The sequence below is a fragment of the Mytilus californianus genome, unplaced genomic scaffold, assembly GCF_021869535.1.
Source record: "Mytilus californianus isolate M0D057914Y unplaced genomic scaffold, xbMytCali1.0.p SCAF_13, whole genome shotgun sequence".
NCBI classification, from domain to species: Eukaryota; Metazoa; Mollusca; class Bivalvia; order Mytilida; family Mytilidae; genus Mytilus; species Mytilus californianus.
Genome location: NW_026262615.1, coordinates 13,622,383 through 13,644,252, shown reverse-complemented (window position 1 = coordinate 13,644,252; position 21,870 = coordinate 13,622,383). Strand labels below are relative to the sequence as shown.

The 21,870-nt window shown below is 32.4% G+C and overlaps 1 protein-coding gene across 3 annotated transcripts in view; it reads left to right on the top strand.

Moving 5' to 3' along the window:
* LOC127723210 (MAM and LDL-receptor class A domain-containing protein 1-like) overlaps nucleotides 1-21,870 on the top strand; it is a 108,957-nt gene that overhangs the window by 76,671 nt on the left and 10,416 nt on the right. For all 3 annotated transcript variants that reach the window (XM_052229735.1, XM_052229736.1, XM_052229734.1), the window contains 9 exons: nucleotides 2,969-3,088; nucleotides 3,660-3,763; nucleotides 6,033-6,165; nucleotides 6,530-6,705; nucleotides 8,222-8,300; nucleotides 13,772-13,900; nucleotides 15,431-15,528; nucleotides 16,464-16,596; nucleotides 17,336-17,514. In XM_052229735.1, coding sequence (XP_052085695.1) covers nucleotides 2,969-3,088; nucleotides 3,660-3,763; nucleotides 6,033-6,165; nucleotides 6,530-6,705; nucleotides 8,222-8,300; nucleotides 13,772-13,900; nucleotides 15,431-15,528; nucleotides 16,464-16,596; nucleotides 17,336-17,514 — 1,151 coding nt within the window. The remainder of the gene's footprint in view (nucleotides 1-2,968; nucleotides 3,089-3,659; nucleotides 3,764-6,032; nucleotides 6,166-6,529; nucleotides 6,706-8,221; nucleotides 8,301-13,771; nucleotides 13,901-15,430; nucleotides 15,529-16,463; nucleotides 16,597-17,335; nucleotides 17,515-21,870) is intronic.

The window sequence follows — 21,870 nt, the reverse complement described above, 5'->3', positions numbered from 1 at the left end:
TACTGTCATCGTGTATGGCCATTTTGTTTTATCGTCAAAATAGAGTGCACATGTTTTTCGTTCTACAGTTCTTTCAAGATTGTGTAAAAGTACATATGTATGTGTTTGCTTGACTTTTGTATTGAAAATGAAGCTAATTTGATTAAGCTTTCCTCAAATGCAATATTTAATTGGAAGTTTAATAGTTACCCTTTTGCACAGAAATTTTGATCCACTAAAGGTTACGTAACAGACTTCATATACGAATGCAGTGATACAAGAAATTTGCCGCCTTCTGGCAGCTAATCTCAATCCGTCTTATTACCAGTTTAACGTATACCAACACGGGTAAATATTTTTAACTGATTAAATTTTACTGTTATAAAAGAACTAATAGGTGCTCTCTTGCTTGTTTTTATATCATAATACGTTTGTTATTAAATTTAATCGGAGTATTGTATTGGTTAATCTTACTGTGTTTGCCGATCTGCAGCAAGTCGTTTATTTTCACATGGTAGTTTGTGGTATTAAGATATCCTACCGTAGTCTATAATCGGTCATAATGTTGGTTCGTTCGGATTTTGTTATTGTACTTATCACACGGGAAAACTCCGCATTGATGTCACTACGCTAATACCAGCGTACAAAATTAGTGCAGAATACATTTTTTCTACTCTTCTAAATAAACAAACATTTCTAAAGATATGTTTTCATTGTTATTCTAAAGTATTGTACAAAAATGCAGATTTTCTAATGGCCGTTTCAAACCTGACTTCCGAATGCCTATAAACATTCCAGAACTTCAGAAATCCCCTCTTCTGGCCTCCATTGCTTTGTTTACATTCCATTTAGCGTCATCAATTTTAATGGCAGACCAAACAGGCCAAGCAAATCGTATTTTTAAGAATTTCAAAATAGCAAGCACCTTACGTCTTACGCAATTTTCCCGCGAAAAAAACCCATCCAAATTGAAAGAAAAACCTTGGGAAACACACTATAATCATGCCATATTTTTGTTCAGGAATATAGAGTAGGTCAATAAAAAACAATATACATATATTTTTCATAAAAAAAACAATTGGTTGAATATAAAGAGATCGATATTCTGACCATAAGTAAATATTCATATAAAATTCCATTGATATCAAATTTTATGGCTAATAAAGAGATTTCCTATTGAATAAACCCCCAATTTATTGCAAACTATTTCAAAGCAATATCATACAAACAAATAATATAATTGCCTTGTACTAAAAAATCACCTAATTGACAGTAGAGCAATTTGATTGGATATAACGATTCAATGTGTCAAGTGGTTTTGAAGCCATTAGAATTTGAATGTAAACAAACCGGTTCAGCTGCTGCAGTATGGAACAACATCGTACATTCAGTGACTGAGAAACAATTATGAGTAACCAAGCTTGACAATACACAGTAATAAAAAAACAAAGCTAAGTCTACAGAAAAATAAAATAAAAAATGGCCTGAAGTGCACGACTTACCACCATTGCGGGATATAGCATTACCTGAATGGTTTATGAATTGCCCGGTATTTCGTATGGAAACAGTTTAAAAGTTGAAATTTCCTTCTCAGTTCTGTACGATGTACAGCAAATGCTTTTTCTAGCGCTATAATGCTTTGATTTACTCTTAAAATAGTCTCATATTTCTTTTTTTTTCTTTTGGTATGCTGATGATGAGCTAATAAGCCTTGATTTCTTTTATTTGCATGATTCTTGTACTTATTAATTGGCAATATAACTTAATAGAGAAAGATGGCATAGTAAAAATTAAGGATACAAAGTGAAGACCCCCCTTTTCCCCCTCCAAAGACTTTCTTATCTTTGCACCATGACTCAAAGGACCTAAACCTTATTGTCCTAAAGTTAGAAGGATGAAGACAGATTTTGAGTTAATCTATCAGTATTAATGTGAAAATAGATAAAATTTGAGATATCTTTCTTTGTGTTCAGAGGTGCTCTTACCAGCAGAGGCTTATACGCAGTAGAAGTGAATACAAAATGGTGTCAATTTTAAATCAGAACTGGACAGAAACACGTCTGATTTTAAAAATTTTAACAGATTTCAAGATAAACAATGTTTTCCAATGAGTTCATTACAGTTTTCGTCTTTCAGTTAATTACGATTTTGTCATGAAACTACGGTAAACGTTCGCAAATTGTGATCGTATGATAAAATGATTAAAATTAAATGCTGGCTGACCGATTCTGTTAACAAATTAATTAATTTTGGAGATTGTTATGACCCATCAGATAAGTAAATTACATGTAACAACAAATTATGACACCTGTTGTGACCGTTGATTAGCGCAGGGTGGTAAACTTGTCATGAATATGTTGCCAAGTAAAATTATAGATTTATAGAAATTGATCAGAAAAACTTCAAAATTGGTAACCAATAATTTTTTCTGGTAGATTTTGACTTATTTTACGATCCCTATATCGGGATTCAGGTTGAGGCATGATAATCGGGATGATACCGCCAAAATCGGGATAGTTGGCAGGTCTGAGATTGATATTTATATCAGCTGTTTAGTTTTGTCTTTATTGAAAGCTATTTAAGTTGGTACCAAACACCTTAAATAAAATCAATTTGGCTTGTTTAATTTTCATAAAATTTTGACAATATATTTACCTTGACCCTTTGACAAAAATATAAAAATTTCAAAAAACTTGAATCACACACTTTCTCGGAAAAATTTCATTGGATATATAGCAGTTTGACAAACACAAACACATCAATCTGAGTATTACATATATACAGTGACACCTGTTTTATTTTAGCAAAAAACTGGTCTCATAACACAGGTGGTCTTTTAATATAGGTTCAATCTATATGAAATGCATTACAAAGAGACCTAAAATTAATGGTCTTTTAACACAGGTTTTTGCTTAATACAGATGGTCTCTTAAGCAGGTTTGACTCAATATATATTTGTTATCTATAAATATATATGTTTTATTTTTAGTTAATGAATGTGACTATAGTCCTTGCCAAAATGGGGGATCTTGTTCAGAAACAACAACAGCAAGCGGTTATACCTGTTCATGTTTGGGTGGATTTACTGGACAAAATTGTGAACAAATTGGTAAGTGAGAGATGGAAAAATGACTAGAAGGCAATGTGGGATATTTGTTAAATGGACAGCCCCAAACATCACAGGAAGAAAAGACCCCCAAACTCTAGATCAACCAACAGTCTTTGACATTCATCAATTCTCGGCTGGAAATTCATATTTTTTTTACATTTTTCTATTATTGGGACATTTTGACTGGAAAGGATTTGCAAAACTAAAATTTTGTTAACATTACTTACATGTTTATTGTGTTTAACATATCAACAATCATTTGTTTATTGTGTTTAACATATCAACAATCATTTGTTTATTGTGTTTAACATATCAAAAATCATTTGTTTATTGTGTTTAACATATCAACAATCATTTGTTTATTGTGTTTAACATATCAACAATCATTTGTTTATTGTGTTTATCATATCAACAATCATTTGAGTTTGTGCTTGGGTTACAACATTATATTTTTGATACTTGAGATATCTGATAAACTTTTGATAATGTTTTGATGTCAATCTCAATTAATGTCATCCTATATTCTATAATCTGTCCCAAAGGGCTTACAGTGCTTTGATTTTTTTTGCAGATGGCAAATCAGTATCAGAATTTACTTGTGACTTTGAAGCACAAAATAATTGTGTGTTTGAAAATGTAGATGATGATGATGATTTTGACTGGACTTATAGAGCTGTAAGTGGTTTATGTGAATGACTAAAAGGGGCATTAGCTATTAGATATAAAAAACTGAGATATGATTTTTTTTTATCAGTCATTAATGAAAGTAATATAGTGAAATAATAAATCACTTTAGCAGCCAATTTGGTTCAAATTTGTCAAAGTAAGCTAATATGATATTTATCCACTCGAGACAGTTAATTTTTCAAATTTAAAATGCGATGGTTTTAAATGTTTGATATTTAACTGATGAGATTGGATAAATATCGTATTGCACAAAATGTGGTGGTGGGATTTGTTTCTTTTTAAATGATCTGCAAAAAAGATATGTTCTTTCCATGTGACGTCATAAGACATGGTTGCCTTTTTAACTCACCTGACCTGAAAGGTCAAGTGAGCTTTTCTCATCACTTTGCGTCCGTCGTCCTGCGTCCGTCGTCCGTAAACTTTTACAAAAATCTTCTCCTCTCAAACTACATGGCCAAATTTGACCAAACTTGGCCACAATCATCATTGGGGTATCTAGTTTAAAAAATGTGTCCGGTGACCCGGCCAACCAACCAAGATGGCCGCCATGGCTAAAAATAGAACATAGGGGTAAAATGTAGATTTTAGCTTATATCTCTGAAACCAAAGCATTTAGAGCAAATCTGACATGGGGTAAAATAGTTTATCAGGTCAAGATCTATCTGCCCTGAAATTTTCAGATGAATCAGACAACCCGTTGTTGGGTTGCTCCCCCTGAATTGGTAATTTTAAGGAAATTTTGCCGTTTTTGGTTATTATCTTGAATATTATTATAGATAGAGATAAACTGTAAACAGCAATAATGTTCAGCAAAGTAAGATCTACAAATAAGTCACTTGACCAAAATGGTCAGTTGACCCCTTAAGGAGTTATTGTCCTTTATAGTCAATTTTTAACCATTTTTCGTAAATTTTTGTAATCTTTTACAAAAATCTTCTCCTCTGAAACTACTAAGACAAATTTAACCAAACTTGTCCACAATCATCATTAGGGTATCTAGTTTTAAAAATGTGTCCGATGACCCCGCCCGCGAACCAAGATGGCCGACATGGCTAAAAAATAGTACATAGGGTAAAATGCAGTTTTTGGCTTATATCTCTGAAACCAAAGCATTTAGAGCAAATCTGACACGGGATAAAATTGTTCATTAGGTCAAGATCTATCTGCCCTGAAATTTTCAGACCAATCAGGCAACCTGTTGTTGGGTTGCTGCCCCTGAACTGGTAATTTTAAGAAAATTTTGCAGCTTTTGGTTATTATCTTGAATATTATTATAGATCGAGATAAACTGTAAACAGCAATAATGTACAGCAAAGTTAGATCTACAAATAAGTCAACATGACCAAAATTGTCAATTGACCCCTAAAGGAGTTATTGCCCTTTATAGTCAATTTTTTACAATTTTCATAAATTTTGTAAATTTTTGTAAATTTTTACAAAATATTTTCCACTGTAACTACCGGGCCAAGTTCATTATAGATAGAGATAATAGTAAGGAGCAAGAATGTTCAGTAAAGTAAGATCTTCAAACACATCACCATCACCAAAACACAATTTTGTCATGAATCCATCTGTGTCCTTTGTTTAATATGCACATAGACCAAGGTGAGCGACACAGGCTCTTTAGAGCCACTAGTTTCATGAGGTCACAATAGGAAATTTAGAGGAAAGCAAGAAAATTTGATGTCATAATCAAATTTTGACCAATGAAGAACTGAGATCAAACAAACCACACGTTGATTAAATAACAAATAATCAACAGATCAGAAAAGAGATAAATTGGATAAGAATTAGCAGATTAGAGACAAGAGTCTTAATAAAAAAAAAATGAACCAATGTAAATTCAAAAAGGGGGGAAGTCCATTATACTTTTCAAAATCAAATGCTCGACTAAATCAACTAAGGGAACAAATGGAAGACAACTGTCATATTCCAACTTGATAAGTTACTGCTTTTTACAATCAATGTTGTTAGCATAGATGTATTTAACAGATGGGATTATATGACTTTCAAATTCATGCATTTTCCGGTACATTTTCTTTATCACAATGCTTATGTTATTACCTTACATTAAGAACCGATTGTCATTTACAAGAATTGACCTCAGGTGAACCGTTGTAACTCACTGGAGATTTGTGTATTAGATGGGTTACTGCTGTTTATGCAAAGATATAATTTTGAGAATGAGATTATAGTATCTTTTAGTTTTTGTATAGTTTTTACATTTGACTTTTCATATCTTTTGTTTTTTATCAAGGGGTCAACACCTAGTAGTGGTACAGGCCCTTCTAGTGCATATGAAGGCACACAGTATGTCTACACTGAGGCTTCTTCTCCACGTGTTCAGGGGCACAAAGCTGTTTTGTCGACTGTTAAAACTTTGCTTGCAGGTAAAATTGAACATTAAAACTTGAATACTGTAAACCCAACTTTTTTTCGCGGATACTATATTGCATGTAAAGCTCTTTCTTTCCCTTTTGGGTGGCAATTTAATTTTGGGATTTTCACAAATTTTCTGGAAATAGTTGAATAAGGAACAATCTAAGTTTTACTTTTCTGCGACAATATATATTTGCCTTTGCGTTGTTTTTCTACTGATGAAAGTCGCGATAATGAATTGCTCACGAAAATGAGTTGAAAGAGACCTCACATTTTATAAACACAAGACAATGTTTAGCATCCAATTGGTGAGATATAACTTCAAATACTGTCATTCATTGCCTTAAAATTGACACAATGTTATATTTACTGCAGTTACAAGTAGCTATTGCTTGCAGTTTTACCTCCATATGTATGGTACTCCTGGTACAATGGATGTCAAGTTTGGTAACCGTGGTTCTTCTTCCTCTGTGTGGTCAGTGTCAGGTGACCAAGGAGATCAATGGGCCTTCTATCAAGTGGAATTACCTCCTAGCTTCACGGATCCAGTGGTATAATTATTGTTTATTGTACTTATGTAAAATGCCAGGTTTTGTTTTGGTTAATTAAGAATAGCATTCTTTTGGAGCAAGTGAGCAAGGAAAACATTTTTTTAGCATTACCCTCTTGTAATAACCTTAAAAACTGACAAAATCAATAATTTGAAAGATAAAAATAATAGAACATTCCATATACTGAAATTTAGAAACTATTGTGCGATTTTTATTAATGTAAATAATGCGACTGAATTAGTATTGCAATAATAAATGACATACTCATATCTTATATATATAACTGTACGCAGATTTTCCTGAAATAGCAATAATCAATATTGCATTTTAGTTCATTATATAAAAATACGAAATGACAAATGAACGCAATAATTTCTGAATTTACAGTAATAAATTTTAAAAACTCAAAGCTGTGATAGTGAAAGAAAGGATTGTTACAACTAGAAAAAAGAATTTCCAATTTTGGTGGAGATATCAAAGACAAGAAAAAAAATGATTATAAGAAAAGTTAACAAAATACTTTACAGAAAGTTAAATTATAAGAATTGAGCAAAATGAATTGCACCAAAAAGGGGAGGGGAGATAATTGTGATAAAAGATCTATTTTAGAATATATGAACCTTCAAATGACAGACATGTGATTCTTCTGACGGGAGTCAAAATCTCCTGATTTTTAAGCCCTCTTCCCTCCCTCCCATTTATAATTCAAATCTTCCGTTTTTTCAAAATTTCATCACCAAAAATGTTTTATTACCATTGATGTCAACATTAATTACATTTTTGTGTCACTGATGAAGGTAATGTTTACCTGTTAATCAAAGAACTTGTATAATTATATGGCTTCACTTGACAGCTTGGGTGTCAAACATACTACTAATCAATGATTATAATATTTATCTCAGGCTAACTGCTGTTATGTTATGTAAAAAGCTTTGTGTATTTGAAAACACGTAAAAGAAATTTGGGTTACTTCCCTTGTTTAAACCTGTTTATAAGTTACCCTCCTTAAAATAATGTAAATTGATTAAAGAATACGAATGAAATAGAAATTGAACAAAGAATCATAAAGGGCTCACCTGGTAATTTAATGATTTTAAATGTATTAAGACAAATAAGAAGATATTATTTTGAAAATTATTTGAGAGATTCATACTTCTTTTCAATGCTTAAATTGAAATTTACAAATAATGTAATGACCATTTGTATCATTAGTTTGACCGTGCGAGGGCTGTATTGTCAGTGAAGGTTGTTAACTACTGCAATCATCATTATATTTAGTGACAGTATATATGCCAAATCTGTCTGAAGCATAGCAATAATATGGAGTAACACTTAAATATTTATCGGGGAAATGGACTGAGAGACAATGAGGAAAGGATAAAAAAATTACTTACAAATAGTATAGTTTAATGTTAACAAATGTTTCACATGGAACAAAACAGAGAGAAGACATTAAAAGTAATACTGTCAACTCTGTCACATGTATGAAATGACATTCAGGAATTTCTATTTTTAGATTTTCTTTGAGGCAACAAGAGGGTCATCATATAAAGCTGATATAGCCCTTGATTCAGTTAAACTTATCAAAGGACAATGTAAGTATCAAGCTAATATAGTCCTTGGTTCCTTTAAACTTAGTTTGTGAGAATGTAAGTATCAAGCTGATATAGTCCTAATGATTTAGTTAAACTTACTTTGTGAGAATTCTAAGTATCAAGCTAATATAGTCCTTGATTTAGCTAAACTTAGTATGGGACAATGTAAGTATCAAGCTGGTAAAGACCTTGGTTCAGTTAAACTTAGTTTGGGAGAATATAAGTATCAAGCTGATATAGTCCTTGATGTAGTTAAACTTAGTCTGGGACAATGTAAGTATCAATCTGGTATAGACCTTGATGTAGTTAAACTTAGTTTGGGACAATGTAAGTATCAATCTGATATAGTCCTTGATGTAGTTAAATTTAATTTCGGACAATGTAAGTATCAATCTGGTATAGACCTTGATGTAGTTAAACTTAGTTTGGGACAATGTAAGTATCAAGCTGGTAAAGACCTTGGTTCAGTTAAACTTAGTTTGGGACAATGTAAGTATCAATCTGATATAGTCCTTGATGTAGTTAAATTTAATTTCGGACAATGTAAGTATCAATCTGATATAGTCCTTGATGTAGTTAAACTTAATTTTGGGACAATGTAAGTATCAAGCTGGTAAAGACCTTGGTTCTGTTAAACTTAGTTTGGGAGAATATAAGTATTAAGCTGATATAGTCCTTGATGTAGTTAAATTTAATTTTGGGACAATTTAAGTATCAAGCTGATACAGCCCTTGATTCAGTTAAACTTATTTTGGGAGAATTTATTAGAGTATCAATCTGATACAGCCTTGATTTAGTTAAACGTATTTTGGAGAATTTAATTACCTGAAGATACCCTGGTCTTAAGGTACTAATATACAGGGATCTCCACTGAAATAGCTGTTAACAGCATGTGCAATATTGTTGTTGAATAAAAAAACAAAAGCAATCTATCTTCTGATCAGCATGTCTTAAGAGAATAACATCAAATTGTTTTATTTTGTGAAAAAAAATAATTCTTTACATAATTGTTTACACTATGATTCTTTTTTATTTTCATGGGTTTCAATTTTCAGGGATAGAAGAAAAAATTTATTTTTGTGGACATTTGATTTTGTTGTTTTGCATTTAAGCCTGCAGAATTTTTTTTATTTTTTTGCTCACCTGACCCAAAAGGGCCAAGTGAGCTTTTCTCATCACTTGGCGTCAGTTGTCCGTCATTGTCCATTAACTTTTACAAAAATCTACTTAGCCAAAGTTAACCAAACTTGGCCACAATCATCATTGTTGGGTTGCTGCCCCTAAATTGGTAATTTTTTAGAAAATTTCGCAGTTTTTGGTTATTATTTTGAATATTATTATAGATAGAGATAAACTGTAAACAGCAATAATGTTCAGCATAGTAAGATCTACAAATAAGTCAATATGACCAAAATGGTCAATTGACCCCTTAAGAAGTTATAAGGGCCCCGCCAAAAGGCGGACGCCCTATAGTGATCAGTCTGTCTGTCTGTCTGTCCGTCAGTAACAAATTGTGTCCGCTCTATATCTAGAGAACCGTAATGATTTCAAAGTTTATACTTGACATGTATATTAACCAACACCAAAGGGTGTGTCATAATGTATGTACAACTTCCTAGGTCAAAGGTCAAGGTAAAAACTTTGGTTTCAGTTGACAAAATGCAACCCCATGTCCTATGGTAAAGATCGTGTCCGCTCTATATCTTGAGAACCGTTATGATTTCAAAGTTTATAGTTGACATGTATATAAACCAACACCAGAGGGTGTGTCATAATGTATGTACAACTTCCTAGGTTAAAGGTCAAGGTCAAAAACTTTGGTTTTAGTTGACAACCCCATGTCCTATGGTAAAGATCGTGTCCGCTCTATTTCTTGAGAACGGTTATGATTTCAAATTTATACTTGACATGTATATAAACCAACACCAGAGGGTGTGTCATAATTTATGTACAACTTCCTAGGTCAAAGGTCAAGGTCATAAACTTTGGTTTCAGTTGACAACCCCATGTCCAATGATAAAGATACAAATTTTTTACCACACATTATTCACAGCGGGGCCCACAGAGATGGCTTCCATCTCAATGATATCTAGTTGCCCTTTATAGTCAATTTTTTTGTAAATTTTTGTAATCTTTTACAAAAATCTTCTCCTGAAACTACTGAGACAATTTAACCAAACTTGGCCAAAATCATCATTAGGGTATCTAGTTGAAAAAATGTGTCTGATGACCTCGCCTACCAACCAACATGGCATACATTTTAGAATTAGAACATAGGAGTAAAATGCAAGTTTGGTCTATTTTTTTTTCTAGGAGTTATGCCCCTTTGAACTTATTGGCCTCAATATACTACAGACTGTCAGTCCTGTTCTTGTCATGGCAACTCCTCTGAAACCACACAACAGAATTTTATGAAACTTTGTAGATAATAAGGACATACTATGTAGATGTGCATATCGACAGGAACTTATGATTCAATTTTTTTTCTTGGAGTTATGCCCCTTTGAACTTATTGGCCTCAATAAACTACTGCAACAGATTGTCATCGCAACTCCTCTGAAACCACACAACAGAATTTCATGAAACTTTGTAGATAATAAGAACATACTATGTAGATGTGCATATCGACAGGAACTTATGATTCAATTTTTTTTCTTGGAGTTATGCCCCTTTGAACTTATTGGCCTCAATAAACTACTGCAACAGATTGTCATCGCAACTCCTCTGAAACCACACAACAGAATTTCATGAAACTTTGTAGATAATAAGAACATACTATGTAGATGTGCATGTCTACAGGAAATTATGATTCAATTTATTTTTCTAGGAATTATGCCCTTTGAACTTATTGGCCTCAATATACTACAGTCTGTCAGTCCTGTTCTTGTCATCGCAACTCCTCTGAAACCACACAACAGAATTTCATGAAATTTTGTAGATAATAAGGACATACTTTGTAGATGTGCATATCGACAGGAAATTATGATTCAATTATTTTTATACGCCTGTTTATGGGACATATTATGGTATACCTCTGTCCGTCTGTCCGTCCGTCGTCAACATGTCGGACATTAATTCAAAAACGCTTTAACCAATATGCATGAAACTTTGGTGAATTGTTTATAACTATTGACGTGAGCTCCCATTCCTAATTTATAAATTTCAGATGTATCATTTCCGAGTTTTGGGGTTTTATTCATTAAAAAAGGGGTGATTTTCCAGTTTTCGGACAATAACTCAAAAACAATTTCACCAATTTGCATGTAACTTTTGTGAATTGTTCATATCTATTGACATGAGCTCCCTTTTGTTTTTTATAAATTTTGGATTTACCGTTTCCGAGTTTTGGGGTTTTATTCATTGAAAAAGGGAGGATTTTCCAGTTTTCGGACAACAACTCAAAAAAAATTCACCAATTTGCAAGAAACTTTTGTGAATTGTTCATATCTATTGGCATGAGCTCCCTTTCGTTTTTTAATAATTTCAGATTTACTGAGTCTGAGTTTTGGGGTTTTATTCATTAACAAAGGGGGGATTTTTAAGTTTTTAGACAATAACTCAAAAACAATTTCACCAATTTGCAAGAAACTTAAGTGAATTGTTTATTTTTATCGACATGAGCTCCCTTTTGATTTTTATAAATTTCAGACTATACGCTTCCTATTTATGGGGTTTTATTCATTACAAAAAGGGGGATTTTCCAGTTTTCAGACAATAACTCAAAAATGCTTTCAGCATTTTTTATGAAACTTTGTTAAATTTTTGTAAGCTCCCTTTTGATTTTTATAAATTTTCGATTTTATGTTTCCAAGTTATAAGATTTTATTTGTTTATAGTCTGACAACAGATTTACTAAGTATTACGCTACAGCACAGTGTATTGCACAACAGCAAGAAATCTTTCATATAACCAATTTCAAGTTCTTTGACTACATTTATTCAGAAACCTTTAATATATCAAATATTTAATTACAATCCAAATTCAGACCTGTATCAAGCTTGAATATTGTGTCCATTTTTGCCCCAACTGTTTAGGGTTGGACCTCTGCGGGCGTATCCAGCTGCGCTCAGCGAAGCAGTTTATTCTAGGAGTTATGCTCCTTTGAACTTAGAATTTTGGCCTAAATATACCACTGCAACAGTTTGTAATCGCAACTCCTCTGAAACCACACAACAGAATTTCATGAAACTTTGTAGTTAATGAGGACATAATATGTTAATGTCCATATCCACAAGAAAATTTTTATCAGTTGACTTTTTTATTGAGTTATGAGTCTTTGAACTTAGGAATCTGGTGAGATTTTGTTTGTCCAGTGACAATGTGGGGGCGTGGGGTTTTTGAGCTTGCTCACAAAGGTTCTTTAATTACCAATAATGACGTCTAATCAGCAATAGCCTGGCATATTTATAACAGTGAATAAAAATTCGTATTGTGTTTTCTTAACAATTTCAGAAAATTGACAATTAAGTAAAAATTATATAGTGTTGTTGTCAAATTATACCAGGTATTTATTTGCAGATTGGCTATGTATAGAATTGTAGGAAATATATGGAAGATATAATTTCTTTCTTGGTTTATGTTGTTATTTTGCTGGTATTCTGTCCACTTCAGTATAGACAATGTCAGAATAATATAAGATATTTTCAACAACAATTTACATTACGATATTGTCATACCAGTACGCGATTTTGGAGTTTAAATTTTTAGTGTTTGCTTTTTTTTCGTGTGTTTAATTTTGGCACTTTTTGTTGGAGGCTCCAAATAAACCAAAATAAAACTACAACCAAAATAACCCAATTTGTGGTATTAAAAAGTCAAATTTTACCGATATAGTTATAGTACACTGTCACTCTTCATAGGAGTGATTGCCCTTTATTGAGGATTTTTTTTTACCCTCTTTTGTGTTTTGAGCAAAAACTAAAGAAGATAGAGAGAAACTAAACAGACTAAAAGATCAGTAATACAAGATCAACAAAATAGAGATTTTTGTTGTGAAGTCTATTCTTCTCTGCAATGTTGGAGAGTGTCCAGTAAGTTTGATATGCACATAGACCAAAGTGTGCGACACAGGCTCTTTAGAGTGTCTAGTTTAATATTTCAATTCATGGTTTACACGTACCTACAAGTTCCAGCAAAATTGGTATTCAAATAATAATAATGACTACACAGTATTTAATTAAATTTATTAATTGTTTTATCCAACAGCAATTCAGCCCTTGGATTCTTTGACAACTTTTTTCGCAAACAGTATTTCATCAATTTGATTGTTGGATAATTTTCTCTACAGTACTAGAATCTCCTTAAATTTTGGTAATGACCTCATTATGAGCTATTGAAGTCTTCTATGAAATGAAAAGTGGGTGATATGGGGCAAACTATTTTACCGTAAGTCTGACCCAAGTACATTCTTAAGCACTTTGATACTTGAATAATTTTTCTCAAACAGTACGTCAGCACTTTGATTATTGCAGGTCCTGCTCTAAGTGCCTGTACTAGTAACCCGTGTAGCAATGGTGGTACCTGTAATGAGGATGGCAGCACTGCTGGATATAATTGTAATTGTATGATAGGCTGGTCTGGAGATAATTGTAATGTTCAAGGTGAGTATTTATAATAAAAATTAGGGGGAGGGTTGGGATCTTGCTAACATGTTTAACCCCGCCACATTCTGTATGTATGTGTCTGTCCCAAGTTAGGAGCCTGTAATTCAGTTCTGTCGTTTGTTGCTGTGTTACATATTTGTTTTCATTTAGTTTTTTTTTGTACATTGAGTAGGCCGTTAGTTTTCATGTTTGAATTGTTTTACATTTGTGATTGTGGGGCCTTTAATAGCTGACTATGCGGTGTGGGCTTTGCTCATTGTTGAAGGCCATACCGTGACCTATAGCTGTTAATTTCTGTGTTATTTGGTCTTTTGTGGAGAGTTGTCTCATTGGCAATCATACCACATCTTCTTTTTTTATATATATGTTAATGAACTCATCATAAATAACAGGATTAAAATATTTGTGCACATGACGTGCCTATCCTCTACAAAAGACTCATCAGTGATGATCAAATCAAAAAAGTTAAAAGTGCCTAATAAATTACAAAGTTGAAAAGCATGGAGGACCCAAAACTTTGATTGTACAAACATGAATCAAACTTTGTAGTTAACTGTCAAAGGGATCATAAATGGTAGAAGGTTTGATTTGGGTCTATACACTATATATATGGCCCTGAAAAACTTTCAACAACATGGCAGCATGTAATCTTTTCCTGTTTTTCATTCTTTTCGGTATTTTTCATGAAACATCATAAAGGAGCATACAATATCCAACAAATGTGAATCTGACGAGTGTACGATTATCTGTAAATTTGTATATCTGATTTCCCAAAAATATGAAGATAAATAAAACAAACATGCACTTGTTAAAAACAAAAACAAAAATGCTGAAAAATAATCAGTTTTCATTATCTTATTGCAAATTTAAAGGAAGACATATGAGCTGTGTTGGATAGAAATAGACCTTATACAAATGAATATCAATACATCTGGTAACCTATTTGGGGTTAAAAACCTCTCTATGGAAAATCTGTAACTGTTTGACAATTGAGCTATTCTAAGAAAATCTACCTAACAGACCAACATTCGTTTCTTAGTTATGTATTTGAATGTTCCAAAATCAAAGTCTTTCACATGTATATGTAAACATTCACTTGCATAAGGTTGATTTCTATATGAAACAGCTCATATGATAACAAGTAAAATTTTCCATAGAATGTTGGTCTATTGGTCTACTGGTTCATTTGTCTGTTGGTCCATAGACTATTGGTCTGCTGGTCCATTTGTCTGTTGGTCTATAGGCTGTTGGTCCATCAACTGTTGGTCTGTTGGTCTGCTGGTCCATTTGTCTGTTGGTCCATAGACTGTTGGTCTATTGGTCTGCTGGTCCTTTTGTCTGTTGGTCTATAGGTGGTTGGTCTATAGGCTGTTGGTCCATAGACTATTGGTCCATTGGTCTGTTGGTCCAAAAAATGTTTCCTTCCCACTTATCTTGGGTACTACTGTACAGAAGGACTATATATTTTTTGTGGGAGTGTGATAACTCGACAATTCTTTAAAAGAGTCTTTATATTTTTATTAACAGATGTATCTGGAAATGGCTACCTCTGTGATTTTGAGACTACTGCCACATGTATTTTCCAGGATTCAACTCAGGATGAATTTGATTGGACAAGACGTACTGTAAGCTCTTATACAAACCTAGTCTGCTTTAGACAAAAGAAAAAATGACATCATTATAAAAGAGAGGGGAAAGATATCAAAGGGACAATCAAACTCATAAGTCGAAAATAAACTGTCAAGGCCATGGCTAAAAAGATAAAGACATACTAACAAGAATACATGAAAAACAACATGGAAACCAAAGACTGAGCAACATGAACTCTCCAAAAAAGGGGGATGATTATGTTGTTGACTAATCCTTATTTTATCAAGGATTCCTCAAGGATTTTGTGGACAAATATTAACACTCAATGACAGACCTTTTCCATAGAAGGTAGAAAAAAATTGAGAGCAGAGCTCACATTTTTATATATATACCCCTGTTCCATTTTATATGGAGATAATAAGATCAGTGCTTTGCTAATGGTAAACCCTAAAAAATATTTTGATAATAAACATAAAAGTTGAGTTTGTACAAGACAAGATACAAATACCTCTCGTCTCCTTTTATTCATACTAAAAATGTTATTGGACTACTATAAATTCAAAAATATTTGTGTGTATTTATTAATATGATTTTTAAAGATAAACAAAAATACGAGTTTAATTATTGTGATTTTACTGAAAAGCTACCTACAGATAACTTTTATAAAGATAAACAAAAATGAGTTTAATTATTGGGATTTTAGATTTTACTGAAAAGCTATCTACAGATAGCTATATGTATGAGATACCTGAATAAGAGTTCTTATAATTGCAATAATCAAGTAGTGGTATTTTTCTGATTACTAAAAACATCACAATAATTTCTGAATTTATAGTCTTCCAAAAAATATATGGAGAGTTTATTCTTTAGTTTAAAAAAAAAAATACAACACACATGGTGTATCAGTATTTTTTTGGAGCTGATGTTATGGACATTTAATGATAAAGAATAATAAAAAATAATTTTGTAGAGTTCTACTCCAAGTAGTGGTACAGGACCAACAGGTGCAGCCAATGGAAATTACTACATATACACAGAGGCCTCGTCCCCAAGAAGTAATGGTGATACAGCTGTTCTCACAACTGAAGATACTAACTTACCTGGTAGGCTTCTTTAAACTGTATCTTTCTTTATTGAAAATTTAAAAAAAATGTTATTTGGATGCAGAAATTTCTGGGTCCTTATCCTAGTCTCATTAAAAATTAATAGTATATAAAAGTTACGGGTATTCCATTAAAATGTATTTGGGAGGGTAGGAAGGGAAGTTTAATTATTGAATGTGGGTAATGGGTCTTTTTTCAGTATACGTCTATTACCATTATGCAAAATTATCTAAAAAATGGTTCTTGGTTGTAGGGATATTTTGAAAGTCCCTTCCTACCCTTCCACATACATTTTAATGGAATAGCCCTTAGAACTTGTTTGTAATTTAAAGCCTGAAACATGAATTATTAAATTATGATATATCCATAACTTTTATAGTATTTTTTTTTTTATTTTTCTTTTGATCGTACAATATTTGTGAAGATTATGGACAGGACTTAATACTCGAAAATATGATGCCACGTATCTGTGCAGCAATGTAATGTGTTTCTGTTCATTCATACCAATTTATCAATGAAAGGCATGCGACTTCATTCATATAAATGAGCAACTATCACAAAGTTTTGTACGCATATAAGTAGTATTACTAGGTAATTTAAATGATTTCATATTCCCAACCAAAATTTTTTTTTTTTAAAACAAGACGTTCCAAGTTATATAATTGCATTCTTGACAATAGACATCTCAATGATAATTTGTAACCTTACAGTATATTGATAATCCACTTAATCATTTCAGCAAATTCTTGGTGCCTTTCCTTCGAGTATCATATGAAGGGGAGCCCCGGAACATTGGAAGTATTTGCTGGGGATAAATCATCTTCTCTGACAAGTTTCTGGCAAAAAACAGGGGCGCAACCTGATGAAGACCTATGGAAAACTGCTACTATAGACATACCACAATATAGTAATCCTGTTGTAAGTATTATGTAACAATAGAAAACTGTAACTATAGACATACCACCATATAGTAATCCTGTTGTAAGTATTATGTAACGATAGAAAACTGCTACTACAGACATACCATTATTGAATAATCCGGTTCTGCTGCGACTTATTTCAAATAAACATTTAACATTGAACATTTTAGTATAAGTTACGATCAATTTTTGTCATAAGATATTTTTGGAAAAAGACCTTATAATATAAAAAATAAGAAGTGTGGTATGGTACCAATTGATATTAACAGCTATTCGCCAGAGCCCATATAAATTATAAACTCAGAAATTCGTGCATGCATTTATTATGCGATTGAGAAATAACTGATGAAAATGCGAGGATTTGTTACTGTGATATCTGAAAATTTTTCATACAAATAATGTTTAGAATCTAAATCTAAAATGCCAGTTTTTATCTCACCTTGCACTTGGCGTCTGTCGTCTTTAACTTTTACAAAAGTCTTCTTCTCTGTAACTACAAGGCCAAATTTAACTAAACTTGGCCACAATCATCATTGATGTATCTAGTTTAAAAATGTGTCCGATGATCTCGCCTGCCAACCAAGATAGCCGACATGGCTTAAAATAGAACATAGGGGGTAAAATGCAAGTTTTGTCTAAATAAAGAAAATCTGATAAGGGCAAAAATGTTTTGAATGTTGAGCTCTACCAATTGTCATATATGTCAAAACTGTCAGACAACTTCTTTTAGGAGTTATTGCCCTTAAATTACAACTTTTACCATTTTTTTCATTTTTGCCTAGTATCTTGAAAACTGTAATAGGTAGAGAGAAACTTTAAAATGCAAAAGTGATCAACAAGACAAGTTCCACAAATAAATCTCCTTGGTCGAAATTGTCAGTTGACTCCTTATAAAAGTTATTGCCTTAAAATGATGATTTTTACTCATTGTTTGCGTTTTTGCCATATATCTTAAAAATTAACATAGATAGATAAAAACTTAAATAAGCAAAAATGATCGGCAAGACAAGATCTACAATTAAAGACAATATAGAGGAAATTGTCCCATAACTCCTTATTTGAGTTATTGCCCTTTAATGACGATTTTTACCATATTTATGCCCACGCTGTAGCGGAGGGGGCATTAAGTTTTACCCTTGTCCGTCTGTACGTACGTACGTCCCAAAGTTGTTTTCCGTTCTCTAACTTTAGTTTGCCTCAACCAAATGTTATGAAACTTAAACACAATGCTTATTACCACTAAATACAGATCAAGTTTGAATTTTGGTGGTGTCATTTTTACCGTTCTAGAGTTATGCTCCTTTACAAATGGAAAATTTAGCATTGCTAAATTTTTCGTTTCCGTTCTCTCACTTAAGTTTACCTCAACCAAATGTTATGAAACTTATACACAATGCTTATTACCACAATATACAGATCAAGTTTGAATTTTGGTGCTGTCACTTTTACTGTTCTAGAGTTATTCCCCTTACAAATTATTTTTTTTCTAAATATCAAGTAATTTTTAAAATTGGAGTTATCTTCCTTTGTACATGATTATAGTTGAATCAACTACAATCAATGCTTTATACAATGCAATGTTTAATTTTGCCTTCCACTGATAAATTAAAGCAATTTTTACCATTCAGTGCTTACAAGCTGTTTGATTACCGTTCTAGGGTTATGCCCCTTTACAAATGAAAAAATTGCTGAATTTTTCGTTTCCATTCTCTAACTTGAGTTTGTCTTAAAATTAAATGTAATTTCTTAAAATATCAATGTCACTAGAACACACCCGCGAAATCGCAGGCATTTAGAGCGTGGTTGAAAGTATGTAAACAGTTGTAGGATGAATTTTTGTAAAAAATTTTATTACTGGAGAATTTCAGGAAAGGTATCAAAGTCATAGGTACTTGGGGCAGGACAATTTTTTAGCCCTTCCCCTTTTTTCCAAAGTCTGTTATTTTTTGTTTTCTGTTAATTTCAATTATTTTCGCGCTTTTCTGTATACTATGAACACACATATACTATAAATAAAGTGTATTTGCTATTTACTATCAATTCCAAGTTTACTATCCACGGCTCTCAATATAACATATCAGTGACCGCCGTGAATAGTAAACTTGGAATTGATAGTAAATAGCAAATACACTTTATTTATAGTATATATATATGATCATAGTATACAGGAAAACACGAAAATAATTGTCCTCTCCCAGGGCCTAATCTAGGATTTTGAAGAGGGAGAAGTGACTTCTCCTTCCATGAGAGATAAGGGAGAAGTGGTCAATTTCTTGGAGAAGTGAGATTCCATTACCGTCTCGGTTGCATAGTGTTCTCGTGCTTATCACTAAGGAAATTGTTTTATATGCAATGAAAAATATACTTGCAGTTTTTGCATGTTATTGTACAAAATGTATATATAGAAAGTTCTTAATAAAAAGGTTTAGACAATATAGTTGTTATTTATTCATTGATACCATTTGTACTGTCAACTTGAATTTAAGTTTAAATAAAATTTGTTGCTTGGGACATGAGGGATCATGAGGGAATAGCCTAGTAATATTATGATGCATTAAATTCATGTGCATCTACCTCAATTTATTTTTAAATGTCCAGAAAAATATGACTCCCAGTTTACCTGATGAATTTCACATGACTGGGAATTTAATTTATATCATGATCACCACTTGTCATTATTTTGTAAAACATTATTGAATGTCCAGGACATCATGTTACATGTAGTTGTAAATTGAGATTCTAGTTAAAGATTGTAAGCCTATAAGTGAAACTATCTGTCAATCACATATTAATTAACCGATACAGAGCTATTTTCTATCATTTTTTAAAGATATCTTCCCTATCAACGAAATTGTCGTGAAAAAAAATCATCCACTGCTGATCACAGCTGGTCGAGTGTCGTACGTTTGCAATCACATTATCCATCAGCTGTCTTTCTACCTTTTATTTCAATTTTTATTCAATGAATATAATAAATCTACCGTTAATTCCCACCCTTAACCCACCGAATAGTACAATTTGATCGACTCGTAATAAATAAAAATAAAACAAATCAGCTGAATGATTACCACGGTAACATCCTCTGATAAAAATCATCCTAAAATGATAACTTTAACAGACGGTCAGTTTTCCAATTGAATAGTTTTGAATGTTATATCCAAGGATGTTCAAAGTCGCTGTTGTATTTATTTAATTTGATCGTCAACAGTATTAGTCCTGGGTTGTTTCGAAAATCTCGATTTTCCTTGGCAGTAGCCTTTTTTTTTACCTTGGAGACGTGTAATTCACAAGTTGTCTTCCTTTTGCCGATTTTCATAGTGATTTGACTTCGCCATGAAGTCAGTCGGCTGGCGAGATTGAGCGATTTTCAAAATTCTTTGGCGACTTGAATCGTCATTTCGCCAGCAAGATTATGGCCTGCTCTCCTCAAGTACTTATGAAAATTATGTGTAAAAACGGTCCTAATCGGAAGTTTTGTCTATGACTTAAAAGTTCGTCCAATTACGGAAACAATAACAGGACGCCCTTATTTTCTTTTTCCTCCCAAAATAACACAAACTAAATAATTAAAAGCGAGGATGACAAATGCGACTATGCATGGTACCTATAGGACACAGAGAAATGATGATTAATTTATTGTGGAAGGGAGAGAAGCGACACACAAAATGAGGTCTTCTCATTTAATAGTATAGATTATTCAAGTAATTTTTAGGCAGTTAAGCTGCCTTATGCTAGCACCCTAGATTTGTGTTCTTCCTAACGAATGCTGAAAAAAGTGCCATTGTTGTAATCTAGCAGGCTAATATGTTATTTATAACTAATTGGACATTTTTTTCATTCTTTTAATTCTGGAATACAAAAAATATGACCAGAATAACTTTAAATGATCGTCGAACGACGCATAATATTTGAAGTTGCACATAGGAAATAGTGCTCAATAGAAATCCGTACTTAGTTTATTATCCCCTGTGCTTTTGGCTAAGATGGCAAAGAACAATTGTATGAAATATTTCATCGCCGAAAATCTGTAATTACAAGTCGTTTATATTTCCCAAATGGCAAAATGAGCAGGAATATTGTTCATGTACACCAAATCTCTATGATAGAGGGAATAAAGTTATATATAGTACACATGTAGTCTAAGTTGGCGGTAATTTTAACTTACACGAAACGTAAGTTCGTTTGATTCTGATGATATAAAGTCCGATTAAGCGAAAGTACTCTTAATCATGATATTCTTTTAGTTTAAGAAGATTGTGATTATTTAATTGATTTCAATTAAATGTATGCACATTTAAATTCCTTTCTTTTATTAAATTATTCCGTTTATCACTGAACTTGTTGTTATTTTATG